Source organism: Martes martes (genome assembly GCF_963455335.1).
Source record: "Martes martes genome assembly, chromosome: 15".
NCBI lineage: Eukaryota > Metazoa > Chordata > Mammalia > Carnivora > Mustelidae > Martes > Martes martes.
In genome coordinates, this window is record NC_137903.1 from 50,412,488 (window position 1) to 50,438,623 (window position 26,136).

The 26,136-nt window shown below is 48.1% G+C and overlaps 3 protein-coding genes across 10 annotated transcripts in view; 2 read left to right on the forward strand and 1 right to left on the reverse strand.

Annotated features, from left to right (window-relative positions):
- The window catches only part of RGSL1 (regulator of G protein signaling like 1), a gene marked incomplete at both ends in the record, with an annotated part of 150,851 nt that extends 137,484 nt beyond the window's left edge, over positions 1–13,367 (reverse strand). Inside the window, 5 exon segments of the mRNA XM_080824503.1 lie at positions 1–25; positions 9,290–9,354; positions 11,649–12,311; positions 12,486–13,183; positions 13,221–13,367. Coding sequence (XP_080680629.1) covers positions 1–25; positions 9,290–9,354; positions 11,649–12,311; positions 12,486–13,183; positions 13,221–13,367 — 1,598 coding nt within the window.
- Positions 4,256–5,161, forward strand: LOC308355899 (transmembrane epididymal protein 1A-like; the record flags this gene model as incomplete). The annotated part of the gene is made up of 1 exon (XM_080824468.1): positions 4,256–5,161. One exon carries the CDS (start codon positions 4,256–4,258, stop codon positions 5,159–5,161), a length of 906 nt encoding a protein of 301 aa, XP_080680594.1.
- On the forward strand, positions 12,624–22,296 carry GLUL (glutamate-ammonia ligase). 8 transcript variants are annotated; one of them, XM_080823813.1, is made up of 8 exons: positions 12,626–12,729; positions 13,780–13,899; positions 15,356–15,537; positions 16,868–17,044; positions 18,699–18,845; positions 19,470–19,597; positions 19,778–19,977; positions 20,548–22,296. In XM_080823813.1, the coding sequence occupies exons 2-8, from the start codon at positions 13,793–13,795 to the stop codon at positions 20,864–20,866; spliced, it is 1,260 nt and encodes a 419-aa protein (XP_080679939.1). In that variant the 5' UTR covers positions 12,626–12,729; positions 13,780–13,792; the 3' UTR covers positions 20,867–22,296. The 8 variants fall into 8 exon arrangements, with proteins under 8 accessions (XP_080679945.1, XP_080679939.1, XP_080679941.1 ...); XM_080823815.1 differs by having other exon boundaries at positions 16,868–17,029; XM_080823814.1 differs by having other exon boundaries at positions 15,359–15,537.
- Positions 22,297–26,136: the final 3,840 nt, after the last annotated feature.

A 26,136-nucleotide genomic window follows, 5' to 3' on the forward strand; every position in this document is an offset into this window, starting at 1 on the left:
GTTGTTGATGATGATGATATCCCTCCTAAAAAGAAAGGAGATAAATTAAAAGATGCTTTTGGAAGACACCATGCTAAAACCCCACAGCTATTAAGAAGTTTATAGTGTAGTTCTCTAGATGTCCTTTTTTTAAAAAAAGAGTTTATTTATTTGAGAGAGAGAGAATGAGTGGTGGGGAAGGGCAGATGGAGAGAGAGAAGCAGACCCTCCGCTGAGCAGGATGACTGATGCGGGGCTCCTTTCCAGGACCCAGAGACCATGACCTGAGCTGAAGGCAGATGCTTCACCAACCGAGCCACCCAGGGGCCCTGCTAGATACCATTTTGACCAAACTTCTATCTCCTCCATGATCTGTTCTTTTCACTAAAACTTTAAAATTCACCTAACATGTCATTCCATACTGTCAAAATCTGCGCAATCCAATATGGTAGCTACTGAGAGATTGAGTCATTGAGTGCTTGTAATATGGCCTGTCTGAACTGAGGTGTGCTGTAGGTAGAAAATAAATACTGGAATTTGATGACTTAGTATGAAGTGAGGAATCTGACATACTTTATTTATAGTTTTTATATTAATTACATGTTGTAATAACATTTTGGATATATTGGGTAAAAATAATCTCATTAAAATTAATTTCACCATTTTGTGTTTTCAATATGCTGTTAGAAAATTTAAAATTACATATAATATTTGATTTCTATGAAACAGAGTTAGTCCAAAGAGTCTCTGATGTCTGTTTTATGTGTGTGTGTATATGCAGAGGTATATGCCTTCAACTAAATTGTAAGCTCTTTGAGGGTAAGAACTATGTCATATACTTTTTTTTATGTGCCCTGCTATACTCAGTAGAATCCACAGCAGTAGCAAATTCTTATTTCCTGAATTCCTAAAGACCTTCTTGTTCATTCTAGCATTTCATGCCAGACATGTGGGGTGGAGGGTGGGGCGGGTCTGAGGGGCGTCTCAGTGTGGAACAGTGTGGAACAGGCAGCACATGAAGGACCTCCAGGGGCTCCTGTGGTCAAGCAGTTTTCCCCTCATGAAACAGCTGTCCAGGCACTCATTGCCCACAGACTCTGGAGCTGTCTGCCGGTTCTGCTAATCATTCACCACCTTTGGCTTCCTTCTCAGCTACTTGTGGGCAGTGTGTGGTTTGGGACGGGTGATTCCCTATCTTCAAAGCCCCAGATCAGGATGTTCATGTTTTAATGAACAACATGTAGTGCTGGTGTCTGGCCAAGGTGGGGGCCCTGAGCATCCCAGACGGGACCTTAAGTGGAGCTACTTGTCCTTTGCCACTTCCAACCTTGCATTGCTGCTGGGTCAGTGCTGGGCATCTCCCTCCTCCCCTGACCACTGGCAGCCAGCTCACAGCTGCCAGAAACAACTGGGAGATGAGTGTGGGAGCTGGAATGAACCTTGCTGCCCCCAGCATACAGGAACCACAGCCTTGAAGTATGAGGAGCAACCTTAAAAGTGACTAAATACAGTTCCCTGGGCCTGTAGACCATGCACTCCCCAGCCCAGCCCTACCATTACTTAGGGGAGTGATGAACCCTGTGCTTCTCCCAGAGCAAGTCTAAAACCAAAGAGAATCCCTGGGCTTCTCTCCTCCATGACTCACTTCAGAAGTGTCAATTCAGACTCTTCCTTTGAATCTCCTTGCCCTGAGCACTGAGCTCTACTGGGATCTCCAAGCATTTTGATACTTCACCAAAAGGAAGAAAGAAAAAGGAGACAAATATGCTCACTTCTGTGCAACAACGTTCATGCTCTTTTATTTTCACCTCAATAGAAGGTCAAGTTTGACACGCAATTTTTTCAGCTAAGAGGTATGACATTCAGCAAATGAAGAGAGAACTGAAATTAGAACCCCAATTTATGACTTCCAATTGATGCATTTTTCACTGCCATATACTGCCTTCTTAAAACTGCATTTCTATACCTCAATGGTGGCAATGGTCACCTCCAGGTTACAGGACTAAAGATGATTTTTAATGTTGTTCTTTTTGCTTATATATTTACCTGATTTTTCTACAATGACTCTATATCAATTGAAAAAAAAAAAAAACCCACCTGGGTGCCTCAGTGGCTCAGCCAGTTAAGCATGACTCAGGGTCCTGCGATCAAGCCCCACATTGGGCTTCACACTGGGTGTGGAGCCTGCTTAAGATTCTCTCCCTTCTCCCTACGCCACTTTCCCACCCCCGCTCACATGCTCTCTAAAAAACAAAAGAAAAGAAATGGGGGGGGGGGAGAAACACCTAAAACTAAATTTTAAAATAAGCAATTCCTTCGTAAGGCAGAATTCAGCCTTTTCCCAACTTGCTTTCATCCTCAAATCTTAGCCCCTGCAAATCTCTCAATTATAAGAAGCAATCTGAATTATTGTCATCTTCAAGGGCAGAGAGAGATTTAATTTTTCTGGAATTAAGTGAACTTGAGAAGTAATAGGTATTTGGATAGGAGGGAGGGATCGGAGACGGTGCTATGACCTGGGCATAAATTCTCCTCCTCTCTTCTAGGGCCATTGCTGGCATACAGGTGCTGCCTCTCTGCCCCATGACATTGCTTGTACTGAAATGACTGATGATTATGCAGAACACTGTGATGTCAGCATGGTTCATGCTGAGTGATGAACTTCCTTCCCCCTTCGCACAACTGCCATGCCCCAAAAAACTATTTCAGTACCTACTGCAATAAACCCAAATCCATGTGTGGGTCCAGGGCATGCCTCACATTCCCACTACCCTTTTCCTCCACCATCCTCTCTGCTCTATTTTCATTACTTTTTTCCCATCCTCTCTGCTTTATACTCAGCTTCCTATTACCCAATACCTAGGACTCCGTCTTCTGAGGTGCATTAGACACGAGCGGAGTAACAGATAAACGAAGCTGATGGGCTAAGTCACATTAAAATAAAATGGCCGACACCAGTTCACAGGGGTCACTCACTCAACAGTGCCTGCATTTTAAGGATTTGACCTTAATCCCTTGTACCAGTTAGGGATGAATCCTGGGAGAAAGTGATATGAAATATGAATTTCTTATGGCCACTAGACCTTACAGATTTGTAGCAGAGAAGTCTAGGGAAGGCTGCTATGGAATGAGGTTGGAGATCATTTCAGGTCAACGTGGCAGCAGTCAGGAGGAAGAATTCTGCAGCAAGTTAGGGAAGAACAAGGACAGACCGAAACCTATGAGAACAAAGCGGAGCCTGTGTCTGCCTCTCGCCACCTCATTCTTCAGTGGCAAGTGACCCTCCGAAGAAGCTGGTGCCCCGACTCTAAGAGAAGCGAAGAGCTATGGGCGTGGTTGCTGCCCATGCCAAGGAGATGAGACAACAGGTCAGGAGCAGAATGCAGGAGCTTCAGGGGCACCTGGCACCATCATACACCTTCAGGGTGTGCTTGGGTTGCTCCTTCAGTTCCGCCTTCACATGATCATATAAATCTCTTCTGTAGCCAACCCAACCTGGACCCATAGAAGGAAGGGCATTCCAGGAAATACAGCTCAAGCTCTGTGAAGCTGACCCACTACAAACCCACCGCAGTCCCTGAAAATCAATGATCAAAAGATAGCTTTTGGATCCATTTATCGGCCAGTAGAGATGCTGATGCAGGGGTAGGGACACAGATGGAGATGTGAAGAAGTAAGAGGAGGAGGTGAAGGGAGATTTCTTGGAGATCTTCAGAATGTGTCTGTAAGAGAAAAGAAAAGCCAGATTGGTGCTAGGTGTGTAATATATGGTCACATATCCCAATGTTTATAAACATAGGTGTTCAGAAAGAAAACCCTACAACTGGACCAAAGTTATGTCTGAATGGCCAGGCTACCTCGGGATACCACAGCAACCCTTACCCCTATCCCATGCCCCTTTCTCCTCATTTGAGTGCTGGGCAGTACACGGGCAGGAAGCCATGGGAGAAAGGGACAGATGTGCACAGGTGTGGACCCTTCTCAAGGGCCACAGAGAGGAGCCTCTAAAAGCACATTCACAAGCTTCCTTCTCTGGCAGAAGTCAGTTGGTTCCCAATGTACCAGACTGGAATGGAACAATGAGGCTTTACGCCACCAAAGGTGTAGGCTTGTTTCAAGAGACATTTCCTCTGTGGGGGAGCAGTGGGTGGGGTGAGACGATAAAAGATGGTGGAAGGCAATTTTTTCCAAAGGCCAGAACTTGAAGTGGCCCCAGAAGGTGTGGACTTGCCCAAATTTTGCTCTTCTCTCCTTTGTTAGGCAGATCTGTAGTTCAATGGGAACCTTTATTGGTCATGTGTACCCAGGACTATTTCTAATCTTATATGGACTGTATCAGGCAATAGTAGTCTCCAAAGCTGTGATATTCAAAGACTCTCCGCTGGACCCTTCATGCCATCCTAGGAAGAAGGGAAAATGGGCCAGATTATGGAAGATATGCCACGGAGGTGTGCTGAAGATGGTGATTGGCTCCTTCTTGATAGCTTACGAGATCCGTTGCATTAAAGGAGGGTTGATACTGATGAACAGACTGTTGCCACCAACATTTATGTACCCCAAAGAGTGGCAGCACCTCACCATGTTCATCCTCCTCACCCTCAATGGCTGTGTAGATGTCATGAGCAAGAACTTGCTGCCTCAGAGGTGTGTGCTTCTAGAAAAAGGTTCCCTGGCCCTGACCTTCTACGTGCTCCTGCTGCTCTTGACATCACATGTCCAGGACTCAACGGGGATAGAGTTTCAGATACATTGTCTGCTCATCTTGCTGGTGTTTCTGTTGATGCTGGTGTTGACTGTAGAGCTGTGGACTCCTGACACATTTCACCTCTTGCTGATTGAGACTTTTCTGTTTCTGATGATGGGTTCCTGGCTCATACAGGCGGGCTTTATTCTGTACAAGCCAGTCACTGGTTACCCATGGCAGGATGATGACATCAGCGACATCATGTTTATCACCACCTTCTTCTGTTGGCATGTGATGATCAATGCTTTGTGTCTGCTGGGAATCTATGGCATCTCTTCCCTTTGGCATCGTTGTTACCGTCCCAGCTTGAAGCTGATGGGATCCAAAGAAACTCCGTATCACAAGGGTACTGTAGGACCCCTCTACAAATTACTGCAGGAAGTGGAGCAGTCAGAAAGTGATGACCAGACTCTTCTCCTTTCAGAAAGCTCTTCCTGAGACAGCCTAGGATGCTTGGCACATTGTGACCCATCTTCCTCCACGCAGGTTCTCTCAGTCATGTGCACTGGACCCTTTTTGGTACCGAGTGAAGGTAATGGCCATGAAGGAGCGCAGTTGGTCTCCATCTGCTGGCACATCTGCTGCCCTTGAATGTCTAATTGCTGAGGAGATGAGGAGAGAGAGGCCTGAGAAAGGGACGCTGATGAAATTGGTGGGGTGGTGGGGAGAGCACCAGAGGAGTAGGTGAGTGTGCAAGAGAAGCCCGGGGTGGGGGTGGGGGACAGCGGGCGGATGAGATAGAAGGGAGGCTTTCAAAGGAAGGAGAGCAGAGTCATGCCTTCACCAGCTACTTCTCCAGGGACAAGTGACTGCCTTTTACCTGAGACTATAATGATTTCTCACAATTCAAAACTGGAATCATTGAAGTCTCATCCTGATAAAGAAAAGTGGGTACTTCAATGTGCTCACCAAAGGGGCACCATCACGTGGAAGTAATATAAACAGAATTTAGAATTAATTTATACTGGTTGAAAGTATGCTTTGTATCCCCCCTCCCACTTCTAAGGATTGCCTTCATTTCAAATCCGAATTAATAAAATGAGACTTTATAAATGTTTTAATTTAGTAACACTTCAAATGTGCAGAATTCAAATATAGAATTCAAAGGCTTAGTACTTCTTCAGATTCCTCTTTTATTACTCCTATTCCAGTCAAAGCTTACCTATTTCCCTATCACTGCCTTTGCACATGTACAATTTCCTCAATTGTACCCATGGGTCTTTGCAAATTTCACTCCCTTGCATCTCACAGAAAGCCATCAGACAATCACATGTTTACTATGTTGTTTGGTACCCAGCATAAAACCCAACCTCACCCTCACCCCACTGAGTACCCTCCAGGAGGCCCTCTCCAAGAACTCTTACTGACTCCTTTGTTCTGGAACTCTTAGGTGCTTATACGAAATCCACTTTGTTAAGCTGTTCATATAGCTGATACATTGCGCTTTGTACTATCTCTGAAATCATCTCTTTTGGGGAGGTTTTTCTAACCACCTAAAGACTCCTAAAGGGTAGGGACTTTGCCAGATCCAAGTGACAAACTTTCCTGTATATGCACCAGATATGTAGCACAGGTGATGCTGAATAAAGGCTTATTTGCTTCCAGAATCTCCGCCTACCCCTGTTTCTTCTAAATGTTTTTCAAGACAGGTCTATGGTTCTGTGAACCTTCGGGAAACACCAACAGTCCTAAAGCCTGAGTCATGTCCTTTGTAATGGGCCCACTCTCTTCCTCGTTTCTGGGATAACAAAATCCACCAAACTATTTCTAAATTGTTTACTCTGTTATTGCTTGTTAATCCTCAAAAGTGTTTCTATAAGGAACTTCCAGAAAACCGAGACTCAGAAGGCTGACTTACTCACGTCTTGGACCTGGTACAAAGCAAGACAGGAATTCGAATACAGGTGTGTCTGACTCAAGCCAGTGGCTGTGTCCTCTGGGCTATGGTGACTTTGCTAATAGCAACGGTGAAGGAAGTGATCCTCAAACTGAAATTTTTTGAAAAAAAGAGAAAAGGAGAAAAAGGAGGAAGGAAGGAAGAAAAATGGTCACCCAGAAGGCCCAGCTGAAATGAGTGGCACCCTATAAGTACTCCAGATATCCCCTAAAAGGCATGTCTATGTCAGATTTCTGTCCACCACCCAGTACTCCCACCCTGGCCTCCCCTGGGAGTGAGTCTGGCAGACTCTCAGCTTCTGGCTGGGTCTTAAATTTCTGGGCTCAGATCTGAGGGAGGGCTGAGGATAAGACTTGTTTTTAACCACGTTTTCTGGTCCTTGCCGTTCCCACCTTAACTCTTGGGTTCTAGACTCTTCAGTTACTCTTCGTGGCGGACATCCTTTTCTCTTTACCTCTTGCACACACTGGTGGGAGATGAGGAAAAAGTACCAAACATCCTTAAGCTGCTCTTTCCTAGTCATTTGAAACCTAATTTTATAATAATAAAGAAACCACTGGTAATCAATTCATACTCCCAACACAGTATCTCTTAGATGGCAGTGGAGATAATAAACTTGCATGTTATTAATTAACTATATTGGAGATAATAACACAGAGGCCTTCCCCTGGAAGGCCAGTGGGGGGGGGGGAGCGGAATTCCCGCTCTTAAACTTTGGGGATATTCTTCACAAAATTACACCAGAGGGCGCTATGATCACGCTGCCCCAGCCAAGCCTCCCCCTCTCCAAGGTGGTAAACAAGTCTCCCAGAACCGGTTTAAAAGAAGTGGGGGGAGGGGATAGGAGTTCAGGAAAAATAAGGAACTAAGTCTAAGTATTGCCCAAGCAAGCATCCCGAGAACATATCCCAGGGTTGTTTCCCATTAAAATCTGGCATGTGAACGGGAAGCAAACAGGGTTTCAAATCAACGAATGGGACAGAGGGTAGAAGGCAGGACTGGGGAACCCGTGGAGGCTATCTCTGGGAAAAGAACTGACTAAAGGACACACTCTGGTCCAAGCAAATTTTCTTTTTTCTTTTTTTTTTTTAAACCACGATGCTAAATTTCCCAAGCTTTTATTTTTATTTATTTTTTTATTAACATCTAATGTATTATTAGCCCCAAGGGTACAGGTCTGTGAATCTCCGGGTTTACACACTTCACAGCACTCACCATAGCACCTACCCTCCCCAATGTCCATATGTTCATAACCCACCCTCTCCCTACCCACACCCCCACCCTCAGTTTATTTTCCTAAGCTTTTAAAAATAAGCTTCACTAATGTTCCAATCAATCTAGAGAAGACAGATCCATACATATATTGAGAATAAGGAACAAGATTTATCTATGAAAATCCCAGATTCATGAAATAATGAAACTGGGGACAGATGATTAAATAGGCAAAATGTTCTCCAAAGATTCCTTTAAAGAGAACCTGACATAAAGTATCCCCCTCCCTTTGTTATTCGCAAAGAGTATATAGAATGTCCACTCTGTGGGAGACGCTGGACAAGCCACCCTGTAGGATTCGGAGGTAGACTGGCTGGCCCCCTCAGCGAGCGCTTTGCTCAATGGGAAGGAGAGGGATTGCAGGGGTGTGGCGGTGGTGGCCCAGGAAAGCACCCACAGCAGACCGGAGGAAGGAAAACAGAGAAGGCTCCCAAGGGAGTTGCTCCTGGGAAGTGCACTTGGCTGTGAAGTACTGCCCTAGGGTGACTTCAGCAAGCTACTGCAGGTTATGGGCGCCTTGGCCTCCTCATCTTTCAGAACGATGTGCAGATTAGTTCCAGAAGTGCACGGCTTTAATTTTCTCAGTAGGACTTATTTCCCCACGGTGTTAGCGAAGATGAACTTAACTCCCCAGGTTCCTATTAGAGTGAAGATTCAGAGTGGGGCTCAAGCCCAACGAAACTCGTAACACACACTTTGGGAAATGGAGTGTTCCCTATATTTGAGTGATTTCAAAGGGCCTTCAACAAACCTCAAATTGGGCTAAAGAACAGATCGCCGAGACTTGAGCTTCTCGTTTCCTAACCAGGGTTTAAGAATATCAAACAATCCATCTGGGGCCATACCATCCTGGACACACACCCCATCTCGAGGATTCTGGGAAGCTCAGCCCGGTCAGGCCTGGTTAGTACTTGGATGGGAGACTACCAAACAACCAGGAAGGATATAAAGAGCAATTCTTCTGTGTTCAGTGTTCGGTACTGAATTGAAGGAAAAACTGGTCTTTCGTTCCTTATTTATGGAGAGTGAAATTGGAAAGCTTGGCCAATGGTAGCTTCTTCCCAGAATTTGGTTTAAGAGTCATGATATCAACTTCCAAGGCTGTTTGTTTTGTTTTTGTGTGTGTGTGTGTTCTTCTCGTTTTGTTTTAAGATTATACTATGGTCTATTCTTTGGGAAAGAACTGGTGTTGTTTTATTAAAAAAAAAAAAAAAAGCATAATTTACAATTCTGGGTTGGGTTTCCAGGGTGTTCCTCAAGTCTGGGTCTCAGCTATGTTTTTTGAGCCTGAGCTAAGAGTTTTGTTGAATGCTTATTGAACTCATTCAAATATAAGGAAAACTCCACTTCCCAAACTGCCTGTTAGGGTTGAAGGTTTGATTATGTTTCAGCCCTACCCCCAATCCTATCTATGATGAGTGCAAGACAACCACACAGGCCCTGGGAAGGCACTTCCAGACCACTAGATTAAGAACTTTACAGGGTTCCTGGGTGGATGGGTTGGTTAATCATCTGCCTTTGGCTCAGGTTGTGATCCTAGGGTCCTGGGCTCTCTGCTCAGCGGGGAGCCTGCTTCTCCCTCTCCATTTGCCTGCTGCTCTGCCGGCTTGGGTGCTCTCTCTCACTCTCAAATAAATAAATAAATAAAAATCTTTAAGAGCTTTACAGCTGGTAAGTGAGAATCGGTCCTTTAGGAGGCAGAGAGAAATTGAGAGAAACTCACAAAGCCCACCCAAGGCAAGGCCTTTATATTACAGGTAGCAGGACAACACAGAAGGGAAACTCTTAGTCCCTAGCCCTATCCTGTAGATTCGTAGCAAAAAATGTTTACCTGTAATACTGCTCTCCCACTCCACTCACCTGTTGGACATAGCTACCTCGTTCTAAGAGAGAAAAACCTGACTTCAAAGCACATGTAATAGAACCCCCCTATCAGCTCTGATACTCAGTGTACCTAGAGATGGAACAGTTCACCGGTTCAAGCATGCTAATGCTCTTTTATGGAGAGGGTGGAAAATGGGGGCGAGTGGCAATTTAGGGAAGAAGGGGGAGGAGGACAAAGGTCACCAGACACAGTCAAGTCAAACGGAATGGCACAGGCAGTCCTCCTTCTAACTTCTCTGAAAGTACAGTCTGGGTTTCTGGGGGCGAACCAGTTAGCTTCTTCTGCTTTTTCTTCCCCTCATACCCTTCAAAGCTTCCCTGATCGGTCCCCAGACTCATTTGGGCCCTAACTGGGCTGGTTTTAGTAAGCAGGGGGCCGACCAAGGACAAGGCCTCTTGTTCCTTCCTGAAAGACTCAGTGGTCATGTATTAGGTTTCTAACCCTCACGAAGTATGCCTCTGGTCACATGAATGGATCAAAGCAAATCCATTTGCATTCTCGGAAAAGCAGCTCAAAGCACATGTTTTCTTGATGGTGCCGCTGTCATTTCTGTGTGATCAACAAACATCACGTATTGAACACTCACTCTGGACACTACTGGGAGATAGAAAGATGGATGAGTTGTTCAAGGCAGTGAAGATCCCTAGCAAGTGAAACCACACAGCAAAATACAATCCCATAAATTTTAAAAACTGCATTTACTTCTTGCTATCCCATTTTCTATTATGCTTGCCACCTGCATCTCAGAATCTGGTGGTGACGAGTTCAGGAGAAGGCTCTGGTTTTTGCTGAGGCAGTTGGGCAACTGAAAACGACCATCTTTTAAAATGAAACCATGACCTTTCCTCTCCCCCAGTTCCCCTCAACTCAGGACTGAGTCAGAATGTTGTACTTCATGGGTTGTTATGGGGAAAGAAAGAATCCAATCTCTTTGGATTACCTTGACCTATAATAATTATAATTACTGTTTTCCAAGTTTACCATCTGCATCTAGTGGATGTGCTTATCAGAAGGAATCCTTACAATACAGTTACAACAGTTAACTGTTATCTCTATTATGTGGGCAAGAAAACTGGTTTCATGTGGATGAGAAAGCTAACACAAAGCTGGTAAGAAGTGAAGCCCGGATTTGAACCGGTGTTTGTATGATATGAACCCCAGCCTTTAAACATATTGTAATACTTCAACATACAGCACTCAAACTCAAGATGGACCTTCTTAAGGGTTCTGCAGTGCAGAATGTCACCTGTCTGAAATATATCAAAATCCCCTTTGAGGTGAAATTTGCATCTGTCACTTGAAAGCACTACAGTGTCAGACACTCTGGAAGGATGGTGACCGAAGAAGCCAAGTTATGTGTGTGTGGTCACAGGCAACATTTCTTTTCCATAATTGTGGTACGAAAAATAACCACAAGCACAAACTTCTTCCCTTCCTCTTCCAAAGACAATGAAGCCTGACTTCTTGGTGTTCATACAGAAAATTCTCCAAGTCTCAAACACTGGGGCTCCTGAAAGATGCAATAAAGACTAGACACCATCAGGGGGATTTCAGGGAAGAAAAAATACTCAAGCAAGGGCACTGGTAGCAATGAAAATATGGTAGGTGTGCGGGCATTGTGTGTGTCTCTCTCTATACTATATAGTTATTATGTATCTGTTTACAAGCATGTATTTCAAGATTGTGCTCACAGACACATTTTCTCAACCAACATAGCAAGGCTGACAGGAGGAAGGGGTACCGATTCAAATTTTCCAGATTAAAAAGGAGGCGCGATAAGTTCCTTGAAAAGGAAACGAAAGCATTACTTTCAAACATTCTAAAATTTGGACGTACCCTGGGTTTCCAAGGGGGGCACGCGAAGACCTCACTTTTCTTTCAGCTGCCCTTGGGGAACAGTTCGCACCCAGAATTTCAGATCTGGTTGGGCGGCTCTAAACGTCCTCTCTCCAAGGGCTTTATTTGCAGATGAGGAAGCCTGGGCCCAGACAGTCGCTGAGAGACTTGTCTCGGAGTGTCCGAGGCGGAATCGGACAGGTCCCCTGACCGTTCCTGTGCCCGCCCGGATCCTCTCCAGGGCAGGACCTAAGCACAGCGTGTGGATGACTGAAGCGAGAACGCACACTGCGGTTCCCTTCCCCAGCCCCACGGCGAGGGCAGCCGGGCGGGCGGGCGGGCGGGCGCGCTGCAGGCCCCGCTCCCGCAGGCCCTCCCCGGGCAGCCCCCTCGGTGCCCCACCACCGCCCAGGCCGCGGCCCCCGCTCCCGCACCGCGCCTCAAACCAGACGCCAGCGCCGAGGAGGGCTGCAGGTTCTCTAACAACAAAAGGCAAAACGACGTCCCCGGGGATCAGAACGTCCTTAGGGAGCCTTGGGGTCTGCGGTACGACCTCGAAAAAGACAGGCCTCTCCTGCAAAACTATCCAACCTGAAGGCGGCAGGGGCGGAGGCCGGGCGGTGTGCGGGGCGCCTCGGTCGGGCCCCGGGGGTGGGGGCTGAGGGGACGGTCCCAGGCCCGCGGTGGGCGCGCCAGGGCTAGCGGCAGCCGGGGCAGGCGGGGTCCTTCCTGGCAGGAGCTCGCCTGTCCGCGCGCCGCCGGCCTGCCCTTCCTCCGCTCCCCTCCCCCCGCAAGCCCCCTCCCCCCCAAGGCCCTTTCCCTTTCTTTCTTTCCCGGCCCTCGAGTCCCCACCCCGACGGCGCCGGCTCCACGGCTCGCCCAATGGCAGCGGGGCCCGGGCGCGCATCAGCCGATCCGCCCCGGCTCCCGGCCGCTGGGAGCCAATCAGGGCGCCGGGGGCGGCCCGGGCAGCGGATAAAAAATGCGGGACAACTTGCAGCCCCGCAGAGCCGAGAATGGGAGAAGAGTGGAGCTGTTGAGCAGCACGCCGGCTTCCTCTCCTCTCCTCACCTCGCTCTCGAGGCCTGCCCGTCCCGCCGCCTGCTCGCCGCTCAGGTAAGCGCGCCGTCGTCCCGGGGGCTGGAAGTGGTGCGCGCCGCCCCTGCAGCCCCCGGACCCCCTGAGCCCGGCCTGTCGACCCCGCGCCTCGGGGCAGCCCCTTGCACCTCCCGCCCCTAAGGTGCTCCTCTGCCCCAGCGCCCTCCGCGTGCTCTCGCCGCCCGCGGCTCTCGGAGGCTCTGGGCTGGCGATTGTGGGGTGCGCTGCTCGCCGGGCTCGGAGGAGGGCGGGGAGTTGTTTTGATCTCTCTCGCCGCTCGCGGCCCTAGGCGCCGCCCCTGGAGGTCGCTCTGCGAGGCGAACGGTGGAGCCGCTGCTCCGGCCCAGCGCTCCCACCTCGGCGGTGTTGTGTGCGCCGCGGTGGAGTGGCCGGGTGGCCCCTGGGAGGCTCGCTCCTGCTCCGCGCTGGCGGGCCTTGGAGGATCGTCGTGGTTTGGAGGCTCTCTAGACGCCTACACCGAGGCGAGTGGCCGTGAGGGTCGCTGGTACGGGCCGCTCCTGCGCGGGGTCCCGGGGGCCTTGCACTGTGACTGAACAATGGGGAGCCCGGGCTGCGGTTTGGCCGGCGGGCGCCGCGGGCGGAGAGGCCTGGCGGGGCAGAGGCAGCGGCGGTGCGCTGTCCCTCCCCCGCGACATCCCCACTCCCTCCCAGCCTCGGCCCTCGGAGGGATGTGGCCCCCTCGGCCAGGCCTTGAGATCCAGACCGGGGCCCGAGGGGCAGGGCAACGACTTTAGGGACGTTTTAGTGGGAAAGGGCTACCCTCAAAGTGGATTATCCCAACTGCCCCGGGGGCGGGAAGCGGGTAACCCCCCCCAGCCGCAAATCCGCGAAGACCACCAACAACGAAGATGAAGACGAAGGGGAGTCGCGGTCCTCGGAGTCTCCCTCCAACTGCTTCGGCTTCGTCGCCTACTCGATGAACTCCGGAGAGAAATCACGAGTCAAGATTAAGACCGTGGGCCACCAGCCCTCGTATTCCTCCTCGTCCCGATGCGATCCCGAACGCTCCCTGACCCCTCCTTCTCCGTCTCCGTCTCCCTCGCCCAGAAAGCTCCGGTGCATGGACCAGCGAGAGCCGGAGAACCAGGAGAGGCGCGAACGCAACTCCAAAAGGAGAAGGGCCAGGGAGGGCTACCCCAACGATCCGATTGACCTTCTGTGGCTGGGGTGAGTGAAGAGGCAGGGAAGAAGACCCCGGAGCCGGAGACAGCTGCAGAGACAGCTAGAAAGTGCAGAATCCCATTTTTACCCTACATAACCTCAGGGCACACCGCGTTACCAGTCGGGAACAGTAGACTAGAATGTTGGCATCCAACTCGTCTCACGGAAAAGAGCAGGAAGTCTGGAACTGAGGCTTAAAGGGAGGAAGTGTGCCTGGATATTGGTGGCGGTAACAGGTTGGGGAGGAAGGCCAGGGACTGGGTTGTAGGCTTTGTAGTGGGAGCTGAAAGGGTCAGGTGTTGTTCCTTCCGGCCTTTAAAGGCAGGGGTGGCGGAGGTTTGGGGGCTGTGTGTGACCCACGGAGACCTCTGCTCGCGCGGTAATACAGAGGGATATGGAAAAGGACCGGTACTGCAGTCCAGTGCTGGAGACCAGACCAAGGAGGTTCTGCTCTTCCCCAAGGGAAGGGGTGAGGCTCTTGGAGGGAGAAGCTGTTCTGTTTTCAGCTGGGCAAACATGGACGGTTGCCCATAGAAACTTAGCCACTGTACTTCAGAAAGTTGCCCAAGTCGTTGGAGAACAATGTGTTCCCTTTCCAGGCACTCTGGGCCACTGAGCTGGGGAAGGGGGGGCCGTTGTACAACATTTCCTCTTATGTTGGGTTTTTCAGAGGTTTTGTGGCAGTGGCTCGCAGTTTTTAGCGTGCCCAGCTTTTAAAAACCCGGATCTTTTTGTTACTGAAGTGGGAATTTCCTCATTAAAAGTTCTCTGGTGGGATCTGAGAAGGTCCTTGGCAAATGTAGATCTACCTTCCAAAGTGAGAAAACCCGTGGAAACGATGGCAAGGTGCATGCCGCTCAGAATCCAACGCAGATCAGCTCTTTGATACTTTGGGGATTTGCAATTGCGCCGCTGTTAGGAAAACCCCACCAGGCTTTTGACTACTCTAGCTAGCCCCCTTGTTTCTTCTTCCTAATGTCTCAATGTGTAGGGGTGCTTTTGGGAGAGGGGAGACTCTCCAAAAAGGGTTTTTCACAGAGGTGCCGGCTAGAATGCAAGGAAGAGACGAGATGGACCCAGACACCGTAGCAAACCAGCCTTTCTGTGGCTGCATTTCACTCATATTGGGAGAGAGAGACCTTCTGCAAATCCTCTCTTCCCGAACTTTAGTGCTTCACCCAGTGCTTGAGTATAAAATATAAAATGCTACACTGACAAAATAGAGCTTCGTCCTCACAAGTGTGGATTCTAGCTCAAGGAAGCCTACAGGGACATTTTGTCTAATACAAAAGCTTAAATCCCTCTGAAAGCAGCATGAAGTAGTATACTCTGGAGAGTGGCTTCCAAAGGGAGGGGATGACATTTCCCACCGGGACTTTTTGCTTTAATTGTCCTCACTGAGTCATTCCTGCCAGAGGATCAGTTTGGAGTTGGTAATCATTTTTTGGTGGGTTCTTCTCAGCAGAACAACGTCCACCATGGCCACCTCCGCGAGCTCCCACCTGAACAAAGGCATCAAGCAGTTGTACATGTCCCTGCCTCAGGGCGAGAAAGTGCAAGCTATGTATATTTGGATTGACGGGACGGGAGAAGGATTGCGTTGCAAGACCCGGACCTTGGACAGTGAGCCCAAGTGTATAGAAGGTGAGAGACCGAGCAGAGTGGGAGCCGTGGGGAGGGGTGGGAGCAGCCTTGAAAGCAAGCCACTAGATTTAGCCACTTTATTATTCTGTGTGTCAGGCTTTCCTGAGGCAGGGTTTCTCAGACTTCATTCATTCAACGCTAAGCTCCTCTGCTGCCTCAAAGCGTGGCAACAATGGACCCCTTTATTTCAATAGAATCTTCCATGTAAGCCAGTATATTGAGGAAAAAAGATTAAAAGTCTAGTTGGGGCAGGAGGGGGTTGGGGACTTTGCTGACTTGGGCATCCCCACTTAATTTGCTCTGAGGTATCCCCAGGAACCCAGTTTGAAAACCACTGCTCTAACCTGACGATGTTTATCTACTGTATAAACTCTATAGAGTACTGTTTCGGATTCTGATCAGTGAGGTTCTGGATGTGAAGCAGACTCTGTGTGAAGTGGTTTCCAAATAGGACTGGCCCATCGTTTGTTTCTGGTTGATTCCACTTTTGGAAATTCTTAAACCACCTGATTGCTTATCACACTAGGGGCTCTTAGATAAGAGTCGTGACCTTCATTTTTCAGTCTAGAGCAAACCATAGCCCTCCTCCTGGAAGGGGACTAGAGAAAAAAATGTCACCTCTTACCTACTTTTAGGATGGCTTACTCTTCTGTTAGTAGTCACACTGGAGTGAATGCATAAGCATAAAATAAAGTATATGGCATGTACCTGCTTTGTGGCAGGTATTAGACAGGTGCTGGGGGCGGGGGTACAAGGTAAGAGAGTCTGATCTCTCTGCTTTTGGAAAACTCCTAGTCAACTTGAGAGATGAAGAAACCCACCTTTAAAACACAGTGGGGAAAGTCGATAAGTGACCATGGGAGCACCCTTGACCACTTACCCTGCTAGTTATCCATGTCCTTGTCTATAGAAAAGGACATGACTTGAGCTAGAACAGTCCCTAGATGCAGTGGGGAGATGAGTTAAAGAAGCAACACAGGTGACCTAGTAGGGGAATCAGAATCTGAAGAAGTTTTTTAAATGATGACTGACTTCCTGGTTGTCAGAATATTTCAGTTTGTCTCCTTGGTGTCCGGTAGACAGACTTATGGAAGATACGTCAGGCGTTCCTTGGGTGTTGATGCAGTGGTCTGTGCCGCTCCCACAGGAAGGACATGAAAGCCGTGTGCAGTTGTCAGAGTTTGCATATGAGTAGCAGGAGTCCCACATCTCTGACTTTCTGGAAAGAAAGTGTAGATCTTTAGACGTGGAAAGGTTAAGGAAGGGGCTGTATTCTTGTCTGAAAAGCTCTGCATTTTTAAGTTAAGTTTCCCTTCTCTTTTTACCCCAGAGTTGCCTGAGTGGAATTTTGATGGCTCTAGTACCTTTCAGTCCGAAGGCTCCAACAGTGACATGTATCTCGTCCCCGTTGCCATGTTTCGGGACCCTTTCCGTAAGGACCCCAACAAGCTGGTGTTCTGTGAAGTCTTCAAGTACAACCGGAAGCCTGCAGGTGTGTATTGGAGAGGTAGGGATGCTCCCTCCTTAATCAATGAACGTTGTAAAGGGGAAGTACAGGAGATTCCGAAACCAGTACTGAAAACACTAGACTAGGTGAGATGATCTCAGGTCTCAGAATTGTTTCGGGAGTCTGGGCGAGTGGACCAGGATCTCCACTCCAAACTTCCTCATTCACAGGTGGTGTGGTCCGTCTACGCAGGGTCTCCTCTACTGGTTGTGTAAATAAAACAGCAGTGAATTCCTTTAAATCTGTCCACCAGTAGAGCTCCCCCATGACACAGCCCTCCCACCTGCCTCTAGATTTGAAAAACATGGATTCTGAAGTTCGAATGGTGGGTTTGAATTCTGGATCTGTCACTTACCTGGCTATGAACCTTGGCAAACGATTTATCCTCTGTCCTTAGTTTTCCTGATTTTAAAAGGTGGGGTGGGGGATAAAATCCATCTCCTGTCTGGGTTCCCCGATAACCTACATGTGCTTCAAGTTCACTGTATCTGCATTTTTGGCTTTTGCCCGGCGTGGCTGTTGATCCTGATTCTCCGCCGATCCTATTGTTACCATAGCAGAAGCCCCCCAATCCCCCCTCCTGTTTAGTCTCTTGGTACACTCTGCCAGTGCGACTTGTGACGAGTCAGTCCATGCCTGGACCTTAATTGCCTTTGTTTTGGGGAGGCCGTACCCTTCTGGTAAAGGGCACGAGCTCTGAAGCCAAGGTAGCTGCCGCCTTCCCGGTTCTGCTACTCGCCGTGTAAGCTGGGCAGGCTGCCTGGTGTCTCTGGGCTGAGCTGCGTTTTCTCCTGTGTAAAAGTAGAGGCTTTCATATGTCCCTCAGGGTTGCTAGGTAGACTCCTGTTGTGGGTTTCCCATAATGCAGAGGTCTTAAAGTGGTGTTTTGGGATGTAGTTAAGCAGCTGATAAGTCTGTATTTACTTATTTGAAGGTTCTTTTCCAGCTTAGACGTCTCCAGCTGAGCTCCTCTCGTTTTAATATTTTACTTTTGTGCTGGTCAGTTTAGCTCTTCATCTTCTCACCTGGAATGGGGGGCCCCCAGTAGACAAATGATTCTCTCAAGGAAAATTACAGGTTTGGCTCTAAATGCTTGAGAAACTAGGGATAAGTCTGACAGCTAAAGCGGCTGTCTTGTGCACAGAGAGCTGAAGTGCCTGACATGTGGCACTTGGGAGGTGGCCAGCGTGCAGATAAGATGCAGACCTGCTCTGTTCTGGATCCAGGGTCATGGGGTTTGTGTGTGACTCAGGAGTCTCCCTGCAGATATATGATTACCGCTTCACCCATTTTCTTTTCTTTTAAAAAGATTTTATTTATTTGACAGACAGATCACAGTTAGGCAGAGAGAGAGGAGGAAGCAGGCTCCCTGCTGAGCAGAGAGCCTGATGCGGGGCTCGATCCCAGGACCCCGGGATCATGACCTGAGCCGAAGGCAGAGGCATTAACCCACTGAGCCACCCAGGCGCCCCTGCTTCGCCCATTTTCTACATTTAGGCTGATGGGACAGAGAAAAGGTTTATTATTCTGGGTCAGTTCACCTTAGAGTCCACACTTCAGCTTTGTGGAATCCAAAGCCCTTTTCCCCAGCAGCACTGGAATTCAGTGGATTTGCCCATATGGCTCTAATGGCGCATTGACTCTTTTTTTCTAGAGACCAATTTGAGGCATACCTGTAAACGGATAATGGACATGGTGAGCAATCAGCATCCTTGGTTTGGAATGGAACAGGAATATACTCTCATGGGCACAGATGGGCACCCTTTTGGTTGGCCTTCCAATGGCTTCCCTGGGCCCCAAGGTAAGTTGTCTATCCGCCCCGTGAGATGGACCTCCTGCTCCCTGTTTGCTTCATTGCCAAGGACAGACTCCCTCCCCAGAGACGATAGTGGCTCCTCATGGATCAGAAAAGCTGTGGGCATATCACTGAGGCTGGCTGAAATAGTGTGGAGAAGAGCCTTCTTGTTACCCAAATCCGGACATGGATTTTTATTTTTTATTTTTATTTATGTATTTATTTTTAAAAAGATTTTATTTATTTATTTGACAGAGATCACAAGTAGGCAGAGAAACAGGCGGAGAGAGGGGGGAAGGCAGACTCCCCGCTGAGCAGAGAGCCCGATGTAGGGCTCGATCCCAGGACCCTGGGACCATGACCTGAGCTGAAGGCAGAGGCTTTAACCCACGGAGCCACCCAGGCGCCCCCGGACATAGATTTTTAAACATTAACATGGAGGGAAACCCTTTGGGTCCACTGACGTTATGGCCAAGAGGAGCCCCCTGCATGTCACGCCCCTGCCTCCCTGTGAAGGCAGGCATAGTGATTCCAGAAAGCAAGTGTTGAGAGCTTTCTGATTTCTGACTTTTGCGGAAAGGGATTTCTTGGTTTCCTGTCTCTTGACCTTTCATCTTAATGCCTCTGCAGGTCCATACTACTGTGGCGTGGGAGCAGACAAAGCCTATGGGAGGGATATCGTGGAGGCTCACTACCGAGCCTGCTTGTACGCTGGCATCAAGATCGCTGGGACAAATGCTGAGGTCATGCCTGCCCAGGTAAATGACGTGTTCATCTGTAGGACATAGGGGCCAGTGGGGACTTGTACTGGCATCCCTCATTTACCCAGAACTTAGGTGGGTTGGGATAGAGGTGAGAAAAGAACAGGGTTTGGAGCTTGTGAATTGGGGTTAGAAACTGGCATTATTTTTAAAGGCCAGCCATGTTGTTTTCTCTAGTGGGAATTCCAGATAGGACCCTGCGAAGGAATCGACATGGGAGATCATCTCTGGGTGGCCCGTTTCATCTTGCATCGTGTATGTGAAGACTTTGGAGTGATAGCAACCTTTGATCCTAAGCCCATTCCTGGGAACTGGAATGGTGCAGGCTGCCACACCAACTTCAGCACCAAGGCCATGCGCGAGGAGAATGGTCTGAAGTGAGTGCCTTCTCGTGATGGGGCCATCTTCCTTTCTTGGCTGGCATACTTGCCGAGGGTTTGATGTGCTGGGGCTAATAAGTAAGCCAGACTTCTCCATTCGTACCTTAGCTTTTAGCACATGGCTTTGAAAGTTGTCTCCTAATTCTCTTGTTTTGTTCGTATTTGAAGAGGACCAAAGCATACTCTAGGAATAGAATTCAAGAATAGCTATCGGAAAGGGGGATCTAATTTAATGTGTTTGAAAATCTTCAGTATGAAATAACTTAGTAACGATAAAAGCACGTGAGTGAACTTAATGCTTCTGGGTGGGGAAGGGTCTTTGATTAGGGTCTTTTCGTTCAGCAAATACAATCTACTGAGCATCCAGCACCATTCTGAGGCCCTGAGTGGGGCACACGGGTAAGAAGGCAGAGTTGCTGCCCTCGTGGATCATTTGATCTGTGGGGACAGCGTTTTAGTGAACAGTCTGATAGATGAGTCCCTTCATTCTTAGTTCCATACGTGCACCTGCCACTGAAGGGCAGATTTCTGGGTACCAAGTTGGACCCCCGTCTTTTCTCCTCTTAGGTACATTGAGGAGTCCATCGAGAAACTGAGCAAGCGGCACCACTACCACATCCGAGCCTACGACCCCAAGGGGGGCCTGGATAACGCCCGGCGCCTGACTGGATTCCACGAAACATCCAACATCAACGACTTCTCCGCCGGCGTGGCCAACCGTGGGGCTAGCATCCGCATTCCCCGGACTGTCGGCCAGGAGAAGAAGGGTTACTTTGAAGACCGTCGCCCCTCTGCCAACTGTGACCCCTTTTCAGTGACAGAAGCCCTCATCCGCACGTGTCTTCTCAATGAAACTGGCGACGAACCCTTCCAGTACAAAAACTAAGTGGACTAGACTTGCCGCCGTCAAACCCCTCCTCGTTCTCCATCTTGCCTCCGTGTTTGCCCCTCTCTTGACTGTCCTAATAGCTGTAACTCAAAGGGCGGAATATCAAGGTCTTTTTTTATTCCTCCTGCCCAGTTAATATCTCTTTGCTTCCTTTGGCCAGGATAGAGGGGTCAGGTTCTTAATCTTTTTACACCCCCACCCCCCACCTTTTTTTCCCCTGTCACTGAAGCTGTCTAGTACATTAGTGGGGAGGGGGTGGGGAGGCATAACCACTGTTTCCAGTTAATCAGGTGTGTTTGTCCAGTAGGCGTAGCTATCCGGACAGAGCATAGTGTTTGTGAAGGGAGGGGGAGGGCTCTTTCTTCCAGGTAGCTGAGTGTTGGGGGAGGGGGGGTTACTTACTTACTCTGGGGTTAGGTTAGGATTTCCCCCTCTTGACGGGGAGTTCCACTTCGTGTCAGGTTATAACCGACTTTCTATTAAAAGTGAAACTTAGGAGAGAACCAGGCAGAAAAATGCACCCCGTCCTCCTGGTACAGGGCTTCCCTCACCCGGGTCGAAATGGCCCTCCCCTGAAGACAAGCTCAGCATAAGGATGGATTGACCTACCTTAGAAGAAGAAGTTCTTAACTGCTTGGTCCTTCCTTTATAACACAAAGCAGAGTAGTATTTTTATATTTAAATGTAAAAACAAAAAAAATTATATATATGGGTGTGCAGATATGTGTGTTTTTTTTGCTAAAGGAGGAAGAACATTCTGGTCACTGGGGAGCCAAACTGGAGACGAATAGTCTGGTTGGAAATAAGGAATCTTCTCTTGAGTGGGGGTGAGGGAGGCAGTGCTTGCAAAGGTGGCTCTCCGGGGCCCTTTGCTGTTCCCTTGCTGTCACTGTAGGGTCCTCTGTCCTCTGCCCACTCTTCCGGAGGTGGGGGTGGACACCCGGTCGGGTTGACAGGTGCAGGCACGTTGTGGAAGGAGCACTCACCTGAGCCCCGTGGCTTTGGTTTAAAAGACACACCTGCCCACACGGATTTAGAAATAAGAGTTGGCTGGTCAACTTGAGCATGTTACTGACAAGGGGTGATTGGGATTATTTTCTGGTGGGACTAGCATGTCACTAAAGCAGGCCTTTTGATATATTAAAATTTTTAAAAAAGCAAAACCAGAAGTTTAGATTTTAATCCTGTTCGTAGGGTTTCTGAGTCTCTTTGTTTTTACAGAATGGCTTGTTTGTTTGCTTCAACGGTCCCCTTCCCATCTCCGCTCTCTGAGGAGACGGGGACAGCCTGGAGTCCGAACACCGGTCGGTTTGTGTCCCGGTGTTGATTCTCTTGAGTGTGAGATTCTCCTTCCCTTTGCTCAGATTTCTGAGGAGTTTCTTTTTCTTTTATAATAAAAAGCAAACCCCACCTTGGTCCCTCCCATCTTCCCTGCGGTGTCTGGCTGTTTTCATGTGGTTCCTGTTTGGCCGCCCAGGCTGGCCGTGGCTTCCTCTTGCCGTGACGACTTCTAATTGCCATGTACAGTATGTTCAGCGGTAGACAGCTCATTGTAAACAGACTGTTAACTGCCCAGAGCGGCTCTTATAAATCAACCTAACATTTATAAGATCTCTTCTGACTTGATTCTTTGTGTTTCTTTTAAATCCCCATGTGCTTTTCCTTTACTTTCCTACCCGAAAAGGGGATTTTTTTTTTTTTTTTTAAGAGACAAAGGAAGCTCAAGTTTACTTGCTCAAGGAAATTTAAAAAATCTGTCCTGAGTCACATGGCCCACAGCTCTTCCCTGTACTTGGGTGTTGGGAATCTCAGGATGAAGGCATATCCCAGCTGTACAGTTTGGTAGGAGGATACAAACTCCAACCCTCCTCTCTCCTCCACACCTTGGCTTTAACTTACAATGCCCCGACATTGTCTTAAGCGCCCCTCTGGCTTAATTTTAAAGCAGCCTGAAACTGTTAATGTGTTACAGAGGCTTCTCATTTCCCTGCTGGTCTTGATTTCACCCTTACTCACCTGCCAGGGGTGGTTCTACATGGCCCATATTGACCCCGTGGCTGCCCCGGTTGAAGCTTTCCAAGGTCAACTGCTCTCAGGGCCAGGTAGCCGGGATGTGACTTGGACATGCCTTCCCTGGCACTAGCCCAATGAGCTGCTCACGATTCCCCCAAAAGCTCCATGGGACGCCTCTGTGCCCTTGTTCTTCGTCCCTTTACTGGGAAGTTAGTTTTCAACTCTCACCTTTCCTGGTGTATCTTAGTTCATGTCCATGCAGGTCAGGTAGGCTCTTCCTTTGCCATAGTGATGTGCATGTACCTCTAGCCAGAAGCACTATTCATCCAACACTTGAAGCTAATGTGCCAGGTGTTGTGTGCAGTAAGAATTACCATCTTTAAAAGATGGTGTCCTCTATGATAGTTTGGAAGTAGGTGGGTCCTGTCACAGCAAACTCAGAGATGACCTTTTATTTTTTTTTTTTTTTTTGAGCAAGTGTATCTTTTGCTCTAGTTGTAAGCAATCCTAGATATTCGTGTTTTTTTGTTTTTTTGTTTTTTGTTTGCTTTCCCTAGGAAGGTTGGCTCCCCACATTTTCAAATTTGGATGATGTTACTGCTTTGCTGGGTATGGTTCCAGTTTATATTGGCTGTTTTCAGCATGATTATCAAGAGTGCCCTCTGTCACTCAGCATTCTCCTGGTTTTGCTGATAAATTGTGGGGTTTCCTTTCTATGGAAGCCCTACTTCCCCCTTCCCAGCTGAAATTGGCTTCCGTTCACTGGAGCACCCTTGCAGTCCAGGGCGAGTGGAAGGGGACGTGGGAGGGTATGTTATCTGCACCACAAGCATCAGATCAAGGCAACGGCCTAAGCAGAGTTCCCCAGCAAAGATCACACGAAAAGGAACTCCAAATTAATGTGATCAGACTTAGGTGGAAACAAGTTTATTTCCTTCTTTACCCTCTCACCTAGAATTAGCTTTGACCTACAGGTTGCTGTGTAATCCCCTTGTATTCTAAGGTGTTTTTTTTTTTTTTTATAGCTCATTTAACAGACACTGGGTTACTTGATAAGTTATCAGTGATAGATTAAGCAGAATGGCGGCCAAGCCTTCAGCCTTAAAGAGACAGAGGCCAGTGTTCACAAAAGGAGTCCTCAACTTTAAACCTCAGTTTCCTCAATTTCCTCCAGCCGGTTACTGGGTAGGAGCTCAATGACAGCACAGGCTACTAGAGGAATGTCAGGGAGCGAATGGAGGATTCCGTGGCATTCCTTGGATGGTCACATTGGGGCCATTTAACAAGGCAGATCTGTGCTCCTGGGTGGAGCTCACATGGGAACACTCACATGTGAGCATGGACATTCCTGAAAACACCTGTGGCTCCAAGACTTCAAATATCTCACCAAAGTCTTCCTTAGATAATTCCAGAAACTGCTCGGCCCTCACACCAATGAAGTCAAGTCTAGAAAGTAACTTGCTATCTTAAAGAAAGCCCATCCCTCAACAGGACTTTCTGATTATAAACTTCAGGAAGACAGGGGTCCTGGTTTTCTCTCTCAGCACTGTATCCCAGTCCTGTTGTGGTGCCTGAGCGACTTGCTTAATGAATTATTTTTAACTCTCGGTTTTGTGAGTTCTAAGCCTTGTGGCTCTATTGGTGACATCAAACCCATGAGATCCTGGTGGTCTGGCTGTGTTCTAACCTGGGTCATGACACTCAAGCTAAGTTCTGTTTCACTGAGCTTAATGACTGCTGGCTTGGTTCATTCTGGCTGGATTCAGGCTGCCAAGAGCCTTGTGTTGCTTTATGAGTTATAACTAATATGAAGTGGCAATTCATTATGTAATTCCAAAGGCTTCAGGTCAATTGCAACTGTAAACAAATTTGAGCTGACTAGAGCCCTGCCATTTTATAGCCGTTAGCTCAATCACCAACCACTCATTTAAGAAAATGTCATACTTGATTTTACAATATGCAGATATACTCACATTCCCGTGGGCACAGGCTAGCCATACACCATATGTGGACATGTGTATGTGTACACATCAGACACACAGTACAGGTCTCCTACATGAACATTTTCCCCAAGATACAGCATCTTATGAAGGAGACAGGAACTTAGGAGTATCCCTTCTAGAAGCAGCACACCCTCAGTAGAATTCACCAGGCTGATAAGCTGTCACTAGGAGTGGGAAGGCAGGCCATACAGCTGTTAAGTCTTCAAGCATAGTTCTGCGGCCAGCTCTTTCTCTGCTTTAGGGATTGGAGATTTTCAGGGACTGTGAACTTAGAAGTATTTGTCTATGGTGCACTGCCCAGAGCCCTCTGATGTCAGGGGCTGGTGTCGTAGTCCCACATTCCCAAAGGGTGTGGGTGTGGTTCCTACTGCCATTTCATGAATTGTTTTCTGGGATCCTCGGACGTCAGCAAATTGTCCTCTTTCTCATGCATTTCAGGTTGAGTTACTTGCATTGTCTTGGGACGGCAGCCCGTCTCGGTTTGCTCAGCTCCTGCCCCCTGTCTATGGCCTGGTCGGCAGACCTGTGTACTTCACTCCAGGGGCGTGGACTTACAAATCTAAACTCTGCCTGGAAGACTTTCTGCACTTTCAGTAAAAGTTCAGAGTAACTCCTTCCTTGGACTATCATACGACTATTATATTGACATTAAATGGAAGAGACGTTCAAGATACCTCCAAAATTTAGTAAAATAGGCACCAAATAGACACTATTTGGTGTATTTGACACAGGCATATGAATGAAGGGGTCAAATGAATGGAAATTTTTCTCTTTCTCTTCTTATGCCCTCCTCTTCTTACTGCTAAAAGAATGTCATTGGCATCACCAACCACTATGGGACTTCTGGTCCTATCGCTATATATACTAGCTTATCTTCAAATGATTTTGCAAGCTGTTTTGATTACTCAAGTAATGTTATGTATAAAGAAATACAGTATTATATTGGTAGAGGGGAGAGAGGAGGATTGGGTTTTTTTTTTGTTGGTTGGGTTGGTTGGTTAGTTTTGTTCTTGTTTGGGAAAAGTAAACACTTGTCTCTGGGAAGGAATCTGTGATTTGTTAGGAACTAAGTTTAGAGAGACAGAGCTGTAGGAGTATCCACTTCTCCGGGTCTTCCTTTAGAAGAGATCATAAAATGAAATATTGGAATTCTCCCTAAGGAGCCTACCACCAGCCTCATTCCTAGGTGGGCTTAGGATCCAGAACTGCCAACTTAGAAACATATTTCTATACCTATATTATGACCTAGCC

Bases quoted from the DNA above. Each gene is read 5' to 3' on its own strand.
- GLUL (XM_080823813.1), top strand. From the start codon at position 13,793: ATGGACCAGCGAGAGCCGGAGAACCAGGAGAGGCGCGAACGCAACTCC. The intron at 15,538-16,867 runs GTGAGAGACCGA...TTTTTACCCCAG, and splicing joins TGAGCCCAAGTGTATAGAAG to AGTTGCCTGAGTGGAATTTT. The intron at 17,045-18,698 runs GTAGGGATGCTC...CTTTTTTTCTAG, and splicing joins TGCAGGTGTGTATTGGAGAG to AGACCAATTTGAGGCATACC.